Source organism: Phasianus colchicus, chromosome 10 (genome assembly GCF_987193195.1).
Source record: "Phasianus colchicus chromosome 10, bPhaCol1.hap1.1, whole genome shotgun sequence".
Taxonomy (NCBI): Eukaryota; Metazoa; Chordata; class Aves; order Galliformes; family Phasianidae; genus Phasianus; species Phasianus colchicus.
This window is the reverse complement of record NC_143445.1, coordinates 10,498,020-10,515,234: the sequence shown is the minus strand read 5'-3', so window position 1 is coordinate 10,515,234 and position 17,215 is coordinate 10,498,020. Positions and strand designations below refer to the sequence as shown.

Here is a 17,215-nt window from a genome sequence, read left to right as displayed (position 1 = left end):
CATTAACTCATTTCCATTCATCTTCAGAATATGAGAGGAGCTTCTTCTCATTCATGCTCTATACTATTAAAAAAACCCTAGGGAAATTTATCTTCTGTAAATGACTTTATTAAGGGAGCAGAACAATACTGCGTGAATGAAATGCAAAAAAATCAAAAGTCTTTGATTTTTCAACAAGAAATTATGGTTTTCTCTGCCATTATCCATTTGCTTGATGGCTTTATTCTTAGATATGAATATTTGGAGCATGGCTTTCATGAAGACCATATAGTTTCTTGCAAATCTATGTTTCTTGCATTATGGATTTGGTTACTATATGCCTGACAAAGGTGATGTAGATGAATGGAGAAATATAACTTTTGGGGTCATAAAAAGATACAGAGATTAAAAATAGTGGCAATTGCTTGAAAAAAAAAAAGTCTCAGAAAGGTCTGAGATTTAGTTTCAGTAAGAATCCAGCATGGAAGTAATGATGCAAAACATATCAAACTAGCATGATTATTACATTTTGAAATCTTTGTTCATTATTCTTCATCAAAATATCTAATGTGATAATCAAGACCTCATTCCTATCCTCTAGAGATTACAAATTACTTGAAAAAGAGATATTTTTTTGTTAATTGTCTGCACAGTGATGTTCATGCCAAATAAATCATTATTATGTAAGACTCTGTAAAAATAGAACTACTAGAAATACTCTTATTTTGCATGAATCTTGAAGCAGTCTGAAAAAATGCATTCTCTCATTGGGGAATGCATTATGTTTTTGGCCCGAAGCAAAACATCATATCATAATTTATAAAATTTCTTCTCCCTAGCTTCTAGCCTGGAAAAGTTATAATGCCACTGCCATTCTGCTCTCATCTACCGTAAGATGGAGCCCCAATAACATGGTCCTGGATGATCCAAGTTCACTTCTACCAAATCAGCAGATCTGAAGACCTTTGTGTCCATCATGCAGAGGAAGCAAAACTGTCTGTGGGTGGATTTGAGAAAAGCAGTATATATTAACATAATTCCAGAAATGTCACATCTGAGCTGGGAGACAACTCAAAATTAGACACAGAATGACAATTATGAAGGGATCAAACAGATCTAAAATTACTTGTAACTTCTGGGATAAAAATCATATTTATTGTGAGAAAACAAAGTTATTCGTCATACATCTCATAACAACTGCTCAAACTGATCAGTTTGGAGAAAGGTAAGAAGTAGTAAGTAAATGACAACTGAAAAATAGAAACTAAGTTTGTACTATTTTTTTTTTTTGCACTTCCGAAAAAGCAGTAAAGAGTTTTCCTAGACAATTGTTCTAAAACGTTTAACTGTTCATCTTCCTTAACAAGAGCAGTGCAAAGGAAATACAAATAAAATATATCAGAACTCTACCGTGGTAATATTGGAAAAGAGTAACTGAATGGGATTAGAGAAAAGAGTTTTCCTTCTTACCTCCATCCTGATTCTTCTATTTATTTTTCATATCACCAAAGTTTTATGTCACAGTCACCTAAAAAGCTCAATGAAAACAATGGAATTCCACTTAAAATGCACGTGAATGTCTTGATTATTGAAATGTCAGTTTCCAAGAAACAATAATACCAACACTGAATAAACAGCCTTGGGAGTCAGTCCTGCCATGGAAATTAGTTACCCTGTGAGCAGCTTAGAGTCAGAGACTAAGGCAGCAGCTAAGCATAGAACATAGGCTTATGCCATCAATTCTGTATTTATTTCATATCACAAGTACTTTTTTTTTTTTTTTTTTTTTTACTAGTGCCATAAGTGTCTATTGTATTATACATTATTTGCATAAATAACTGGATTTTCTCTTTGATAGTCTGGAGGAGGTACGTACAGCCATATCTACCCTGTCTCTATTCTCCCTCTGGAATTCCAAAGGCAACAACTCAATTTCAGGAAACTTGGATCTAGTGAAATAAATTTACAATCCACTTCAGATCTTCACATACAAACAAAGAGAATACATGCTTCATGATTATTTCAGTCGGTGACAAAGCTTGTAGCTTAGTATGCTACAAAAATTAAGCCTAAAGTATTTCATCAGAAGACATTTCTGTGGGAAAAAAGATGGTAAAGATGCATTTTTTAGAAAAGAAGCAAATATGGCTTACAAGTTTTGGGCACAACAAACATGAGAACCTGAGAAACAATGACAACAAAAAAGCAAAGTTGTCAAAATGAAGAGGAATATGGAAAGGCTGAAGAAGCAATGGATTGGGGCTAGGTGATGGGATTTACCAGTAATGGCAGGATGTCAGATTTCTAGCTCAATTTCTAGCTCAAATGAATTGAGCTGACTCATAAGACTGATTTTTCTGTGCTTGCACAGCTGCCACCAGAGCCATAGATCTGTAACGAGTGCACAATTCCTTTGAAGAATGCCTACAGTATCCATTTTTTCTTTAGGTTATATTGACCCCTACAGACCTTAAGGAAAGGTATATTACAGACAAGTACATGTAAAGCATGGTCTCTCAGAGAAGTCACTATCAGCTGACACACACACACAATTATTTTTCTTGCAAAAATCTCCTAAAACCTAACTGGTTTATTGTTCCTACAGAAAACCTACTGCGACACCACCAGAAAAATAGGCTCTGGTCCCAGCTCTGAGGAGTTTAGCCAGAAGCAACCTCTATGCTTTATGACACCAAAATGTACAGTGGTGGTGCTTTCCTTAAGCATTTGCAAAGCTCTCTGCAGTGAGACAATTTCTTCACTAACATTTAAGTATGTTTAAATTTAATGAAGCTGTTATTTTTAGTTACAATTTGTAGAATCCTATGACATATTTTTGCAGCAGTGTAATCTTTCATTAGTCATGGAGATGAAAGCATTCAATTAACTGTTTTGACACGACTGTATTAATAAATCTAGTATCTTCCCAATGATAATACCTCCTTCTAAAAAATTTCCTGGAAGGATTACATATATTGAGGACAGACGGAACTACTGCAATAGCCAGCGTGGACAGAACTCTCAAAAATACACCTGGGCATCTACAATGCATTATAAAATACATTTTTATCACACAAGAAAGAAGACAAAGATTTTCCTCCTGTAGTGAAAATTATTATGTGACACACAGTAGCCTCTCTTTCCATCCAGATCTGACCCATTCAGGTAAATGTAGCATACTTCTCTCTCTAGTAGCTTGCATGAACTGGACCAAGGAAGGTACATAAATCCCTATAGAAGATGCCTATGTTACAAACGTGGAAGTTTCTTCTTAACTACATGCACAGAACCTTCAAATATCCCAAAGTCAGTGGAGCTACAACTGTTCATGAGGAATACATGAAGTCATGAAAGGTCCCCAAAACCATGTGGCTGTGGCCTTAAAGGCAGAGATCTAGTCAAAGCACTTCATAGAGATTTTGGTTCATGTCTTTTTAGGAATATAGTGAAAAGACACATTCTAACGCAATCCGCTGTGTTATCACTGTAATTCAATAACATCTCAAAAATAACATATTTAATATCAAAGACATGTCCTTTCAAGATGTCAGAATACTGAATGGAAGACAACATCACAAGATTTTCTCACCGGTTAGCCAAAGCCATCTCTGCTGAGCTTTGAGTGCATCTGAAGCTGGAAGATTTTCAATATTCAGTATAAAAATATACAATTTTTTTTATCATTAAGACAAAAAAACATTCCATAAATCTGACACATGTTAATACATACTAAGGCAACTGCACTTTTTGAGGTCAAGTACCTTTTGGCTTGATTTCCTGATCTCTTTTTACACTACTCTCAATACATTTCTAAAATTCAACTGCTTTGTTCCCATAAACTCTCTTTTCTTTCCCTACGCACACAAGTTTAGGCTGCTCATACCTAACGAAGGGTTTGTCTCTTTTCTTTTCAATGGCTACTTTTCTACTTTATCTGCCTTCTCACACCTTCTCTTTAGCCATCACCCCTACGACCCCCCATTATCTTGATTAGATTTTGGAGACAAAAAATGATAATCTTGTCGTTAAAACTGACAAATTAGCTATCTGATCTAATCACACTGATCTTCAATTTAAAATTAAATTGAAAATAAAAAAGAAAATCATATTTTTTCAAATAATCACATTTTGACAGAATTCAAGTGCTCTTTCTGTATCAAAATGATACATGATGTTCACTTTTTGAATCTAACAATATATACAGGAATGTAACTAGTGCCATTAAAAAAAAATCATTGCAAATATAATATATAATGAACAAGAATTTAGTCTTTTTGTTTTTTTGAGCTCACTTTCCCTTTCTCCCAAAAACTAAATGCTCTCTAATATCCTATGAGTGAGACACATTAGATACGTTACAGATGAAAAAAGTCTTGACTGTCAGATACACCTAAAGTGTTCACAAAAGCATCTGAGTCAAAGACTCTGCTGAAGTTCTCTGGCATTTTCTACTCAGCAGCCTTTGGATTAAGACCACATTGACCATGATTACACAGTCCAAATTAAAACAAATCTTCCTGATCAGTAATGTTAGCAACAGTTGAATGTACTGATGAAATATTAATTCTGCCCTTTGAGAATATTTTATAAGAATGATGCAAAAAAGTATTTGATGGGTAATTAAAATACAAACACAAGGGCCACAGAATTAGCAACTGTGTTGAATTTTGCATAACGAATCACAAACAAGGTCTAGAGACTGAATCATACAGATAAATCAAAGAAATGAGTAAGACTGTTTTTGAAAGCAACAGAGTTATAAAAGACCTGAAAAGAGACTGGAAAAAATTACATGGTCCAATTCTCGTTTGCTTCCCAAGTTCTCATGCTGCATAGTCTGTAATGGAAATACGTGTCGTTCATCAGAGTTGATTTCAGAGGGCTTGCATCTGTACCTGGGCTTTCATTTTTTTTGAATTCAATTACAAGATTTCAACCCAAAGTGGAAAACTCCCCTTTCCCATGAAATAGAATATCAGTTCTATTGATAATGTTCAAGGGATGGAGATATACATAGTTCTTAGTTTTTCTCTTATCTGGTGAGTGAGCACAAAAGGGCACAGTCTTCTTTACAACAATTCCAGGTTCTCTTTAATTCTCTATTAAACAAAGAAAGAGACTCAAGACACCAAAAGACTCAACCTGACCTGCTAGAGATGCTCTTCCTCCTCAAAAGAAGAATGACACACACAATGCCCACAAGTTGCCAAGGTGATCATAAGTAGAGAGGAGATGAGCATTAAAAAATGCTAGAGCTGTCCTCTCTCTGGTCTGTGAAACTTTAATGATAAGATGCAGGTACAGTGATCATTCCTTAGGATGTATGATTTAAAAGTAATCTTGTGAAAACTTGGAGAAGATCCCAAGAAGAAGGAAGCTTTATCTTGGGTATATCTGCATTTTCTAACAACAGTCAAGTGAATGAGATGAATGGGTGAGGGTAGAACGACCATCATATGTGCTGATCTCTGTTCCTAAAATTGAAGTGGTCAGGAAAAGTGGTCAGGAAAGAAGGCTTGCAAGAAAAATGAGAGGTAGAAGGGTGTGGGAGTATTCCACCTTCAGTACCAGGGACATAGACCACTGTCTCAGGGATGTATCCAAGAAGGGAGCAAGCAAGAAGTGAAGTTATCACATCTTTAAAATACAGCTTGTGCCAAGGAATCTTTTTTCATCCAGTACCTCTTCCCCAATATATTATTATATAACTGTTTCATAAAGTGTTATATACTTTAAAAAAATTATAAAATTAAGAAAAGTCATACTAGTTGACAATGCAAGGGTTCACAGGAGCTATGGGGAAATAGTTTGGGTAAATCAGTGCTTGAAGTAACTAAGGAACTATTTCATGCACTGATGTCACAAAATCTACAAAAGGCTGTTTTCCAATGGTCAAACTACTAAAGATTTGTGCCAGATACAGAGTGCTGATGATAAGGAAAGGTAGGTTGTTATTAATAAGCACACTCCCTAAGAGGTATGTAGCAATTTCACACCTGAGTGAACATGGAATTGCAGAGGAACAGGATGTACAAGATGGCTGTTTGCACAAATTCAGTGCCAAATTATATCATCAGTGGGAACGCACGTTCAATCAGAAGCACACTTGTGCAAGTCTCACCATAGGGTGTTTGTAGCCTGGGACAAATACTCCAATACAAAGAATCTGGCTGAAGTCCTGGATGGAAAGCAAAGTATTTTTGACAAGCACAGCATAAACATATGGAGATAGGGAGCAGGGCCAGGACACCCCCCATATAACTGGTTATATAAGCAATCGTTATACATTTGTAAGACAGTGTTCTAAGACATAAGAATACTTTGTTAAAAACTGTAATCTTATGTTTATGCACTTACATGCTTATCACATAACATGTATGTTTTATATATATACTTGCATAACCCTATACCTGAAAGAAACCAGTGGTAACAAAAGGACATGACTATAACCAACAGCATTCGAATTACAATCTCAGACCTAAGCAACCTGCTTTTGCAGCTTCTGATAGCCACATTTGAAGAAGACATCACCCATGCAGGCAGCCAGTAGCAAAGGACATGTCAGTTCAGGATATGTTGTCAGGCTCGAGATTCAGGTCAGTGGAGTAGCTAGTTTCAGGCTAGCTTTTGTTAGAAAAAATACAGACAGCCATCAGCAAGTAAAAAAGCACAGAACTTGAGGTGTGTTCCCACTGTGCTAAGCTGTAGGCCATAGTTGCATAAAGGAAATTATTGACATGTATGGGGCTAAACCAAGGTTCTAGCACCCTTATTTTCCATAGAAAATAAATGAAAAGAAATTAGCATACTCAGGCAACAAATTGGGTCAAAAGCCTTGCAAGCCCCAGTGGGAGAGCCCTAAATGACAGCTAGAGAGCCTAGAGACATCAGCTTTGCCAGATTTAGGTGTCTAGCACTTGGCATCTCAGTCAAACATTCTTTGCTGAAGATGGAATACCCATTCCATCCGCATGATTCAAACTCAGCACACATAAAGGGATATGCTGGCATGAAATAATCATCAGTACAGATTCACGGTAGGTCAAACAACAGGAACATGTTTTTTATTCTGTGAGTTCACGGTGGATTTAGCCAAGAAACATCAAAAGCATAACACATGTTTCACGAATCTGAGTTAACTGGATTCCTAATAGCAGAAAACATAGCACAAACAGTTTTCAGGTTCTCAGAGACAGAAGAAATGCTTTTTGCACAACTCTGAAAGCCGATCATTTCCTAACAAAATTCAAGATGGCAATAGAAATGAAAACATATTTTTTAAATCATAAAAAAAGTTTAGTACCTCTGTATAGACACAGCTTCTGCAGACAGGTTACTCAATGAAAACCGCTTCTCTTCAGCTTTCTGGAAGACAGAAGAAGAAACTTGGGTAATAATCTGAATACATTTCAAGCATTTTAAATTTGTATATTTGCAAAAATTGTGCAGATTTTTCAAAGGCTTTAATATGAATATAATTTCTTTTAACTGGAACTGGAGTTTCTTGCCACTTTTTTTGTGGGTATATATTAGTATAGTTAAATACATTTTTTATTTATAGCACTCAAAAAATTATATGCATCCAGGAAGACATGACTAACAATGCCTATATGTAGCAAGCATCTAGGGAAAGATTCAACTTTAAAGCAAATAGGATGCACCACAAAGACTCATATCCAAGAGTTCTAAGCAGAGGTAGAAATGAAGAGATATGAAAACTTATGAATGGCTCCTTAGATATACTCATGGAATAATTTAAGAAACATGTAAACTTGATGCTGTTTAGGTATTATATGTCCTTGTTCAGTGAAAGAACTGAGATTGAAATAGATCCTTGATAGACCCTTTGGGAGGTTGGAACTAGGTGATCTTTAAAGTCCCTTCCAATTCAAGCCATTCTATCATTCTGTAGTGACATGCCAATCTAAGTATATTTGCTAACATTCTCAGAATGGATTTTTATGCACTCTGCTGATAAACATATACAATGTTTCCCTGAGGTGCTTTGAGGCATAGCATTTCTTCTTTCGATGGTCACTGCATACAAACTATCTTTAATATCAATTAAGTCTCTTCCCATAATTTTTCGGATTTTGCATTGACTTAATACTCTTCCATGTTAGGAAGCATGAGGTTCATTCAAGGGATTGCCAAAGGATTTTACAGTCTTTTGAGAAGAGAAACAGATGGTCCCAGATAGCCGAGTACTTTGAACATGCAGTAGATTAGGGAAATAGAGCTACAGCTGCCTGGGGATATATACTACAGAATTTTAAAAGGTTATTAACTGAACTACCACAAGCTGGGAAAATAACTCAAAAACAGATGCAATTACTAATTGCTCACTTGAACTTTGTCTGTGAAGTTATTTCAGCAGGAAGAATGTTTTTATGCTGACTGACTCTAAACAAAAGTTTGAAGAGGACATCGTTTTGTAAGATTAACAAGGCAATTAGAGCTGGCACTGCTTGAAATTCTCTGTGAATGCTGTACATTTGAATTCGTTAGTTGACAGTAACTGCTCAGATCCATCATAAGCAGAACACCTTTGTGGTGGAATCGACACCGACAAACTAAACAATACATTTTTGTTGTTTCACACATAATTAGGAGAAACAGAACAAACCCATAAATACCAAAACAGGTTTCTAATGTTCCAAAAAAAGATGAAAGGAGCAGAGAACTTTGTATTTGATGCTACTGCAAGAATCATAGGACTAGAAGAAATCTGTTACTGTGAGGCACCATCAGCACTTATAAGGTACTAATATCCCTCCAAGAAGATGAACAGAAACACAGAGTAAACATTTTGTAAGCTGCCAGCAGTGTTAAAACACCAAGTGTCTCACTGCTTAAAGAAAACTGTGTTGGTTGTGAAGAGAAGCATACACACACATGCTTCTTTGCAGCCAACACAGCTGCTCAGAAACACCAACAAAAGAAGTTTCTCTGAGAAATATGTTTCTTGCCAAGTGATTTAAAAGTAACCCATCTCCGGAGATATGAAGAGTTAGCTTAATGGGGTAAAAAAGAGTAAGCTATTTTGTCCTGATTGGAGCCCTCCTACTTCCACCAAGGTAGGATTTATTCAAAAGAAACATCCAAGGGAAAAAACCAAAAATGCCCAAAGGTCAGCAGGAATGCCACTGTACCATGCAGACCAGAAACGAAATCCTTACTGCCACATTTCACTACTGTGCAGTTCGGAAGTTTCAAGGATCTTCCAACAGAAGGCTATTAAACATAAGTGACAAATGCTAGTACCAGGATATGAACTGACAGACATGTTAAAACTAATTTCATAGATACTTGTCAATAGCAAGAAATAGATCCATAAAAAGCCAGCACATTCCTTACAAGATAACTGAAAGTAGAGACAAATTGATATTTGTTTGAAAAATTATTAACATTGAGCAATGTCTTAGTGACTGCAATGTCTTAGTGGCTGTCTTAGTGACTGCATTGAGGCTCTGGGATGGAACTCCAAGATGAAATCACAGAGCCTTCCAAACATACAAGGGAATCTACCACATTCCTGTTGGCATACACAAAAAATGCACACACATGAAACCTCCAGGAACATGCTGTCCTTATTAACGTTTCCAAACATACTCTGAAACCTGCAGGTTAGTGCTACTAATTTAAACACGTGGAGCTTTCACCGTTGCCTGTATCAAAATGTGTGTCATGGCAACCAAATTCCCTTTTAGCCTGAGTTTGAACGTTCATAGATAATGTTGCACTTTCCTGGCTTCTCCACCACACAGAGCTCCCAGGATTTACTGAAAAATTTTTTCAGAAGTTCCAGCATTTCTTTTCTTTGTTCTTCATAATGCCCATTTGTCCCTATGTGGAGTTGCAGCTGTATATTCACAGCAATAATTGTCCTACTTGGCCCAATCATCTAAACATCCCCAAGAGTCCATTTCTTCCTCCAGCATACCTACTAGACTGACTTATCTAAATTTCAAGCAGTTACACTTTCCCCACCCAGATTATTTCTGCTTGCAATGGGAAATACAGACAAATAGTTGTACTTTAGTTTGTACTAAAGCTTTCAAACTAACATTTTCTTCTATTAAACCTTGTATTTGTGATCTAATTCCCACTTTCTTGCTCTCCACCTGCAATGCATACTTTCTTATTTGAGTACATGTGTATGTACATGCATCTCATGAGACATTTGTGTTCCCTAAAGTAAAAGTAGCTCCCTTCAGTGTTTTACCTTTCCATAGTGGCCTTGTTCTTTCTGACATTGTATTCCAAGGATCATTGTAACTCTTTTAACAGCAAAATCTACCACAGGAAAGCCTCCAGTATCTCTGCTTTTAATAAAGCAGCTGAGACTTCAGGCACAGATGTAATCCCTGACTGAGCATTAAGAGTACACTAAGCTTCTGAGCACTTTTTTCTCCAGGATCAGATGAGTCAACTACTGCTTGTCCTGATAGGAGCTTAACATTGGCAGCTTCATAAAGAACTGAGTGAAAACACTCTTCAACATAATTTATATTCCAGATGGCAATGTAAATACACCAGCAAACACCAACAGACTTTTGTTTTTTCTTGAAATCATTTTATCTTTGATAATGAGATGCTGTGTGAAGATCAAGTGCCATGTTTTGCATTTTTCTGCTCACCAAAGGGGTTTATTTATGTACATATATTCACATTGTTTGGGAGTGACATGTCAATGGGTTTCACCAAACCAGGATACTATCATACCGAACACTGATAGGTAATGTGTACTTATTATTTCCTCTTTATGTAGCAAAAGATAATTTATATTTTAAGAAAAAAAGACATAACAAGTACACTATGACTCCCTCCACTGTTACTCAATTTATTAAAATAGAAAATTAAAAAGAAGAAAAAGATAAAATCATAGATGCTGTTGTCGTACTGACTGGTTATGCTGCAAGAGAGAAAACTTATATTTCCTGGGGCTTTGGAGTCACCCCATTACCAAACACCTCTCCGATGTGGTAGGCAAAGTTATTTTTTGCTTTCCACATCACCTATCCAAGGGTTAGCTCACTAGGCTTCCTTTGAAGCCATATGTTTTCAAAATGGCACATTAACAGTGAAGTAAAGATTTATGTACTACTTATGCTAAAGCTTTTCTCACAGTGAAGATCTGTTACCAACATTTTGCTTAACGAATCCACTGCCAATTTATTTTCCATTTGCACATTTTGTTTTACTGAAGTGCCAAGTAGGAAGTAACAAACATACCCACCTGACTATACTCCCTTCCCACACTATTGAAATCATCACATCTTTGCTTATCTCCTTCTACATATGGATTATACAGTTATGCAGCTGAAGCACAGGTCAAAATATGCACAGCAATTCAATAATAATAACAGCAATAATTATAAAAGAAGCACTAACGCTTGCTCAAAATGCTGACAATTCCTGTTAATTTTCCAGCCACCAGTAATGAGATAACAGAAATAGCTGTAATCATTATACTATTAAAAAGTCAGCACTGAAAAACACTGTATACATTATATTTTGTTTTAAAGGTCAGACTTTAATATCTATGTAAACAATTATTACAAATCTTTTGCAATAAGTTTTTGCACAGTATTTTTTTTTTTTTTTTGAAACTTTCCAAGACAGAATAAAACTTACTTCCAGCAATACCCCTGCACCTGTAACATCCCAGGAACTGGAGGCAATGAGAAGGACAGGAGAAGCCTGTAGTTGCCTTGCTTACAAAGGAGACTTAGGGCAAGCATAGCAGCTGGTCACAGTCTGGCTTCAATTTCTGCTTTACTCTGGAAATGAAGTAGGCCACACTGGATCTGCAATAGGTGTAGACTGCTCCATTTTCTCTGTAGGCTCAGCTGAGACAGCTTCCCAGGAATGAGCCACCAAACACTTGGTTGTCCTACACCTGCTGTGCAATTACAATCGAGATGATCTGCTTCATAACTTCCCCAATGCTTAGGTCAGGCTGACAGGTCTGCAGTTTCTCAGATTCTCCTTATGATTATTCTTGTAGATGAGCATCACATTCACAAGTCTTCAGTCATCTGGGAGCTCCTCAGTTGACCAGGACTGATAAATAATGGAGAGCAGCTGGCAATCACATCTTCAAGCCATCTCAATACCCTTGGGTGGATCCCACAGAATTATGACAGTCCAGGTGGAGCAGCAGGTTGCTATTTCCTCCTAAACTGGGGGAAGTTTTTTTCTGCTCCCTATTCCTGTCTCAAGCTGAGGCTTGAGTATCCTAAGGATAACTGGTCTGACTAACAAAGACAGAAGAAGGCATTGAGAACCTCGATCTTTCCTCATCCTCAGCAATTGTATTCCCTGCTGTGACCAATAAAGGTGGGAGATTCTCAGCGGCCCTCCTCTTGCTGCTAATGTATTTGTAAAAAATATTCTTTATCTTCAACAATGGTAGCCAAATGAAGTTCTTTTTGCCTTTCTAATTTTCCCTTTGAATACTCTAGCAACATCCTTGTACTCTCCCTGAAGTGCCTCACACATCTTCCAAAGATTGTAAGCTCTGTTTTTCTCCCAGAATCTCAGCAAAAGCTCCCTGAAAAGACCCAGCAAAGCAATGATAATATGCTGGCTTCAGCACAAATCCCGCTCCAGCTCATGGAGAGGTAATAAGACCAAGGTTTGACTATGAAGTAGCACAACCTCTTTGGGCATGGAGTGCTGCTAACCCACTAGGTGATTTCACAGTTTTGATGCTGCTTTCTGACAGCAGTCCTTTCTGAAAATCTCCTTCCTCAAAACACTCTTCACAACAGCAGGCCAGCACACCTGTCACTCCCTGCATCTCAACCAGGACTTTACTGCTCAAAATGAAATTGATGTTTAAAGGCAATCCCATTTAAGTGGAATTTTGTTATAAAAACTTAAATGACTATAGAGATTTTGAAAATGCATGTTTAATTTCTGTGATCTGAATTATTTTACAAGACAAATTATGGCTGTTTGGTTTGTTGTGCTCTCCAAATAAAAGAGGTCCAATTCTAGATGCTGCATCTTCAAATTAATGTGACTGATGGACAACAGGCTGTGGTACCAATTTAGTGATAATGTCAGAAGCAAGTTACCAGCAGATAAATAATGATACTCATGTATCAGCCAGGCAGCTGAAATATGCCCTGCTCAATGCACTATACAAAGACAGATTTTCTGTACTGTCCCATTCAATTATTCTCCTCTTCCTTTTTGTTTCCCAGCAGATAATTGGTTTTTAAGAGAAGGGTACTACAATTTCCATGGCTTCATTTCTCTTCTCTTTCTTTTCTGATTTCATACAAGCACTCAACTCCAAATCTTACACAAAGTCAGCCAAAGCCTTTCTAAACTCTCTTGAAGCCAAACAAAAAATTCTTCAGAAGTTTTTTTTTTTTTTCCTGCTATGTGCAAAGCAACCTGCTAGGAGCAAAAGCAACATCAAATAGACATTTAAACACACATTCAAAATGAGAATAAGAAACTAGTGACTGTTTCTATCCTATTATTAAAACTATCATTGAGAAGACATTCCCGTAACAGCCTTTCTTCTGGAAGAAAAGGAGATAATACGCAATGTGGGACAGTCTAGATATTTTTAATTGAAAATTGCTAGAGAAATATCTCTTCAAGATTCATAATGTAAATATAGATGACCTGTTTTCCATGACTTACTCTTGCTGATTTTTTCTCCTCAGCAGAAAGGGTGTGTAACAGCTTACAGAAAGATTCCTCATGTAACTATCCAATTCTTGTACTAGAGGCATTCACTTAACTAGCTTCTGTGAAAAACCGAATCATTAGTTATTCACTTATTTGAAAACGGAGCCCTGTTTTCAGTGCAGAAATACCATACTCATAAAACTCCCTGGGCACTTTATTTCCTGGCAAACACCTCGCCATCAACCAAAGAAACAGAGCACGTTCACAAATCTATGGATTTACCTGCCCCTCCCACACCAAGCAAAGTTGCCATACTGTCGACATTTTGCTGATTCTGAGAGTTTGGTGCCTAAAAATGTGCAGGCAGTCATGCTGGGAGAGGAGCCATAAACTGAAGAGCCAGTACCAGCAGCACAGCAGCACCTGTGATGTATGACAGCACATCAGTAGGTGCTGTGGTTCATTGCTGCTGTGCTCCAAGTACATCCAAGGCACATTTGACAAACAATGGCTACAGTTGTAAAGTCTACAGGTACAAAGTAACCCACTCAGCCTTTCCGAGCTGGAAATGCTTGTAGTCTGTAAGAATAACATCAGAAAAAGCACTGGAAAACTCACTAGTATCCTATGCACAAGGCTTGCAACCTTGAGAAATGAATAGGACCAGCCTATGGAAAGATCAGAATGGTTTTCACCTCATTCTTCCCCTGAAGAGGTTATCAGAACTCTCTGTTCAGAAACAGCCTGGGAGCCTCGAGCTGCTGAAATAATTCCCAGGAGCTGCTCTGGACCTGCTCAACTGTGTAGCAAGAAACCATAAACATCAGCCTGCCTCTTCCACTTACATCTGCAGACTGTTTGCCCTTCTGTAACACCAGAAAAGGAGACGTGGTGCCTATTTTTACTGAAGGTTTATCGTTTGTGTCCAGACATAAAGCAACTTGCATCTTGTTTTCATTTATTTATTCTAGAGCCCTCTATAAATCTACACAGCAGTACTATTATTAGAGCAGTGCACAAGTATAGCACATACAATCTCTAACCTGGTCTGCAACCACTACATTACAGCCAAAACGCTGCCTTATTTTGGAGCTCAAATAACAAGATAGTATAGAAGGAAACATATGTATGTTAAAAAAACCTTCAGCTTTTGCCAATGATTTGAGTGGAAGTCAAGAATTCTCAACATATGAGAGTTTTGCTGCCACTGGCACACAACCACCTAGATTTTCTTCGTAGCCTATATCTATTGCAGAGGAGTGCTGTAACATGGATTTCTGATATGATCAAGGAGTTTGTGTGACTTTTGATAAATAGCTGATTTTCCTGTTTCATGTCAATTATTTTGTTCTGCATGGAGACTAAAGCATTATATCCATACAGATCTGCAGTCACTTCTGTGATTGCTCACACATCAGACGTGTTTTACCAACCTGTAAGATTCATTAATCAGGCAGTATCATTGTCACTCTAATGCAGCATGACTGTGGATACTTCCACAGTCCTCACACACTTACCTTAGAATTAATGATACATAAATACCATTGTTTCAACTTTCATAACTCAAGAAAAGCAAAGAACCTGAGGGGGAATGTAGGCTTAAAGAGAAGCCATTTATGTCTGAGGTCTGTTGAACTCACGTAATAAGACTGCCTCAGGCACCTTATCTGTCATTTTAATCTGTCAAGTGAATGGCTTATTGGCTTATTTCATAGAGCAAAGTGTCTCATTGTGTGAGGACATCTTGACTTTTATATGACCTGGCTTTCCTCCCAAACAGCTAGACTTCAACTTATTTAAATGCAAATATCTTCAGGGCAGCTTTCAACATCATCAGTGTGTAAAAATCATCAATAAAAGGAACAAAAAATGACTGAAAATAATAAATACGAAGCACATGAGAGATTGTTAGTTGCTTCCCGACCTACTTCCATAAAATAGAAAGCACAGCAGGTGTCTGGCAAATTGATCTTCAGGAGTGCTTAGAAAGCTTAACCTTCTTGCACTTAGTCATTTACATTACTCCTCTGCATGTTTAGCCCACTGAATACTTCCAGCTTTCTGGGCATTTCACCTTACTTTTCATTTTTGAAAAAAAAAAAGAGCATATCATTGACCTAACACTGTTCTATGATTCTCATTACTCCAGATCTGCTTTTCAAGAGAGGGATGCAGGAAAACTAGGCAGGAAGTCCAGAAGGCATGGAAATCCGTGGTCTGGACCTTGCAATAGAACATCTCAATCTTTCCAGAGACATTGTATCTACAAAGGCAGTCCCAGTCCCTTAAGGATTTCAACGTAATTAATAATTCAAAGGGTGGACTGTTCATAAAGAAAGACTGCACTGTTCAGTACTTAGCCTCCACTTACCTGCCTAGTTTAGTGGAAAGATTAAAGCTCTATTAACTTCCAATGCCTTGGTAAATCTGTACAATAAAATCAGCCTAATCTTGCTGAAGTAGATACTGCAAAAATGGATAAAATCCATTCTTTCTTAAGGACACTAACAGAACAGACAAGAAATAAAAAATAAGCAAACAAACAAAACAAACCATCACAGAGAGATGATTATAGCAAATATCATGCAAGTGGTGACCTAAAATTATTAATCAGAAAGAGAAATGCAATCATGTCACTGCACCAATGAAAAGTGCCTACTCAGGAAGAGAATACTGGGCACAAAAGGAGGCTCTGCTCTGGCAGACTTCATCACAGTGACAAGCACTGTTTGGAACTCAAAGTCAGGCAATAAATTAGACACAATATTTTCTAAAAAATAAGGCAAAGAAGAAAAGAAGATTCCTCTTATCTTTTGATAAAGACAATCTTATCCTTGAAGATAAAACGTACATCTACCTTGTCATGACTACTCTTTTCAGTTCATTCCATACTCTGATCTTCTCTCATCACGCACATTTTATGTATATTAGTCTGTGCCTGGGCCCTATTTTTGGGTTGGATTACGTGTTTTTCTTTCAGTTCTGTGGTTCATCTGGGGACAGCTTGTTTCAAAGACAATTCTGTGACAACAATATGCTTAAACTGCTCTGCCAGATTTAACTTCATCTGCTCCTACAGAGTCCATCACTATACCAGCAGTTCTTGCACCCTCAAACACTCCTCACAGTCCCTCAGACCATAATGTGGTTCACTGGAGCGCCAAGCCCTTCTGCACCAGTTTCAAGGCTAAGAAGAATAGGAAAGCATGGTGACTCTTCTCTGCCCTGACACATGACAAGCAGACTCCAGTGATGTTAGATAAGATGTTAGACTAGACAGAACATATGCACATCCTGAATATTAACTGGTGTACATGGCACTAACAGCCAATAAAAATACTATGTACATATAAAGCCTACCTGCCATATGACAGAAAGATGGAAGAAATTCAGAGTAGAAAACACCCAGCTTTGCAGCCTACCAGCTCACAATACAAGAGAATATGCTTTTTTTCACAAAAACTGCAGTCTCCATACTCCACACCACTGGCTTCCATCACAAACTCTAGAAGAAAATCCAGCAAATCAAAATTTTGTTTACAAAATAAGGAGTTCTAATAAAAATCTTTGGAGAACATCCTGT

The 17,215-nt window shown here is 37.3% G+C and overlaps 1 protein-coding gene across 7 annotated transcripts in view; it reads right to left on the bottom strand.

The window, feature by feature from the left end:
• The window catches only part of LOC116230830 (uncharacterized), a 209,420-nt gene that overhangs the window by 112,834 nt on the left and 79,371 nt on the right, over nucleotides 1-17,215 (bottom strand). For all 7 annotated transcript variants that reach the window (XR_016469606.1, XR_016469607.1, XM_090147294.1 and 4 more), the window contains one exon: nucleotides 7,283-7,344. Coding sequence is in view for 5 of the 7 variants with exons in the window: in XM_090147294.1 (XP_090003420.1) it covers nucleotides 7,283-7,344 (62 nt within the window). In the remaining 2 variants the exon portion in view is untranslated. The remainder of the gene's footprint in view (nucleotides 1-7,282; nucleotides 7,345-17,215) is intronic.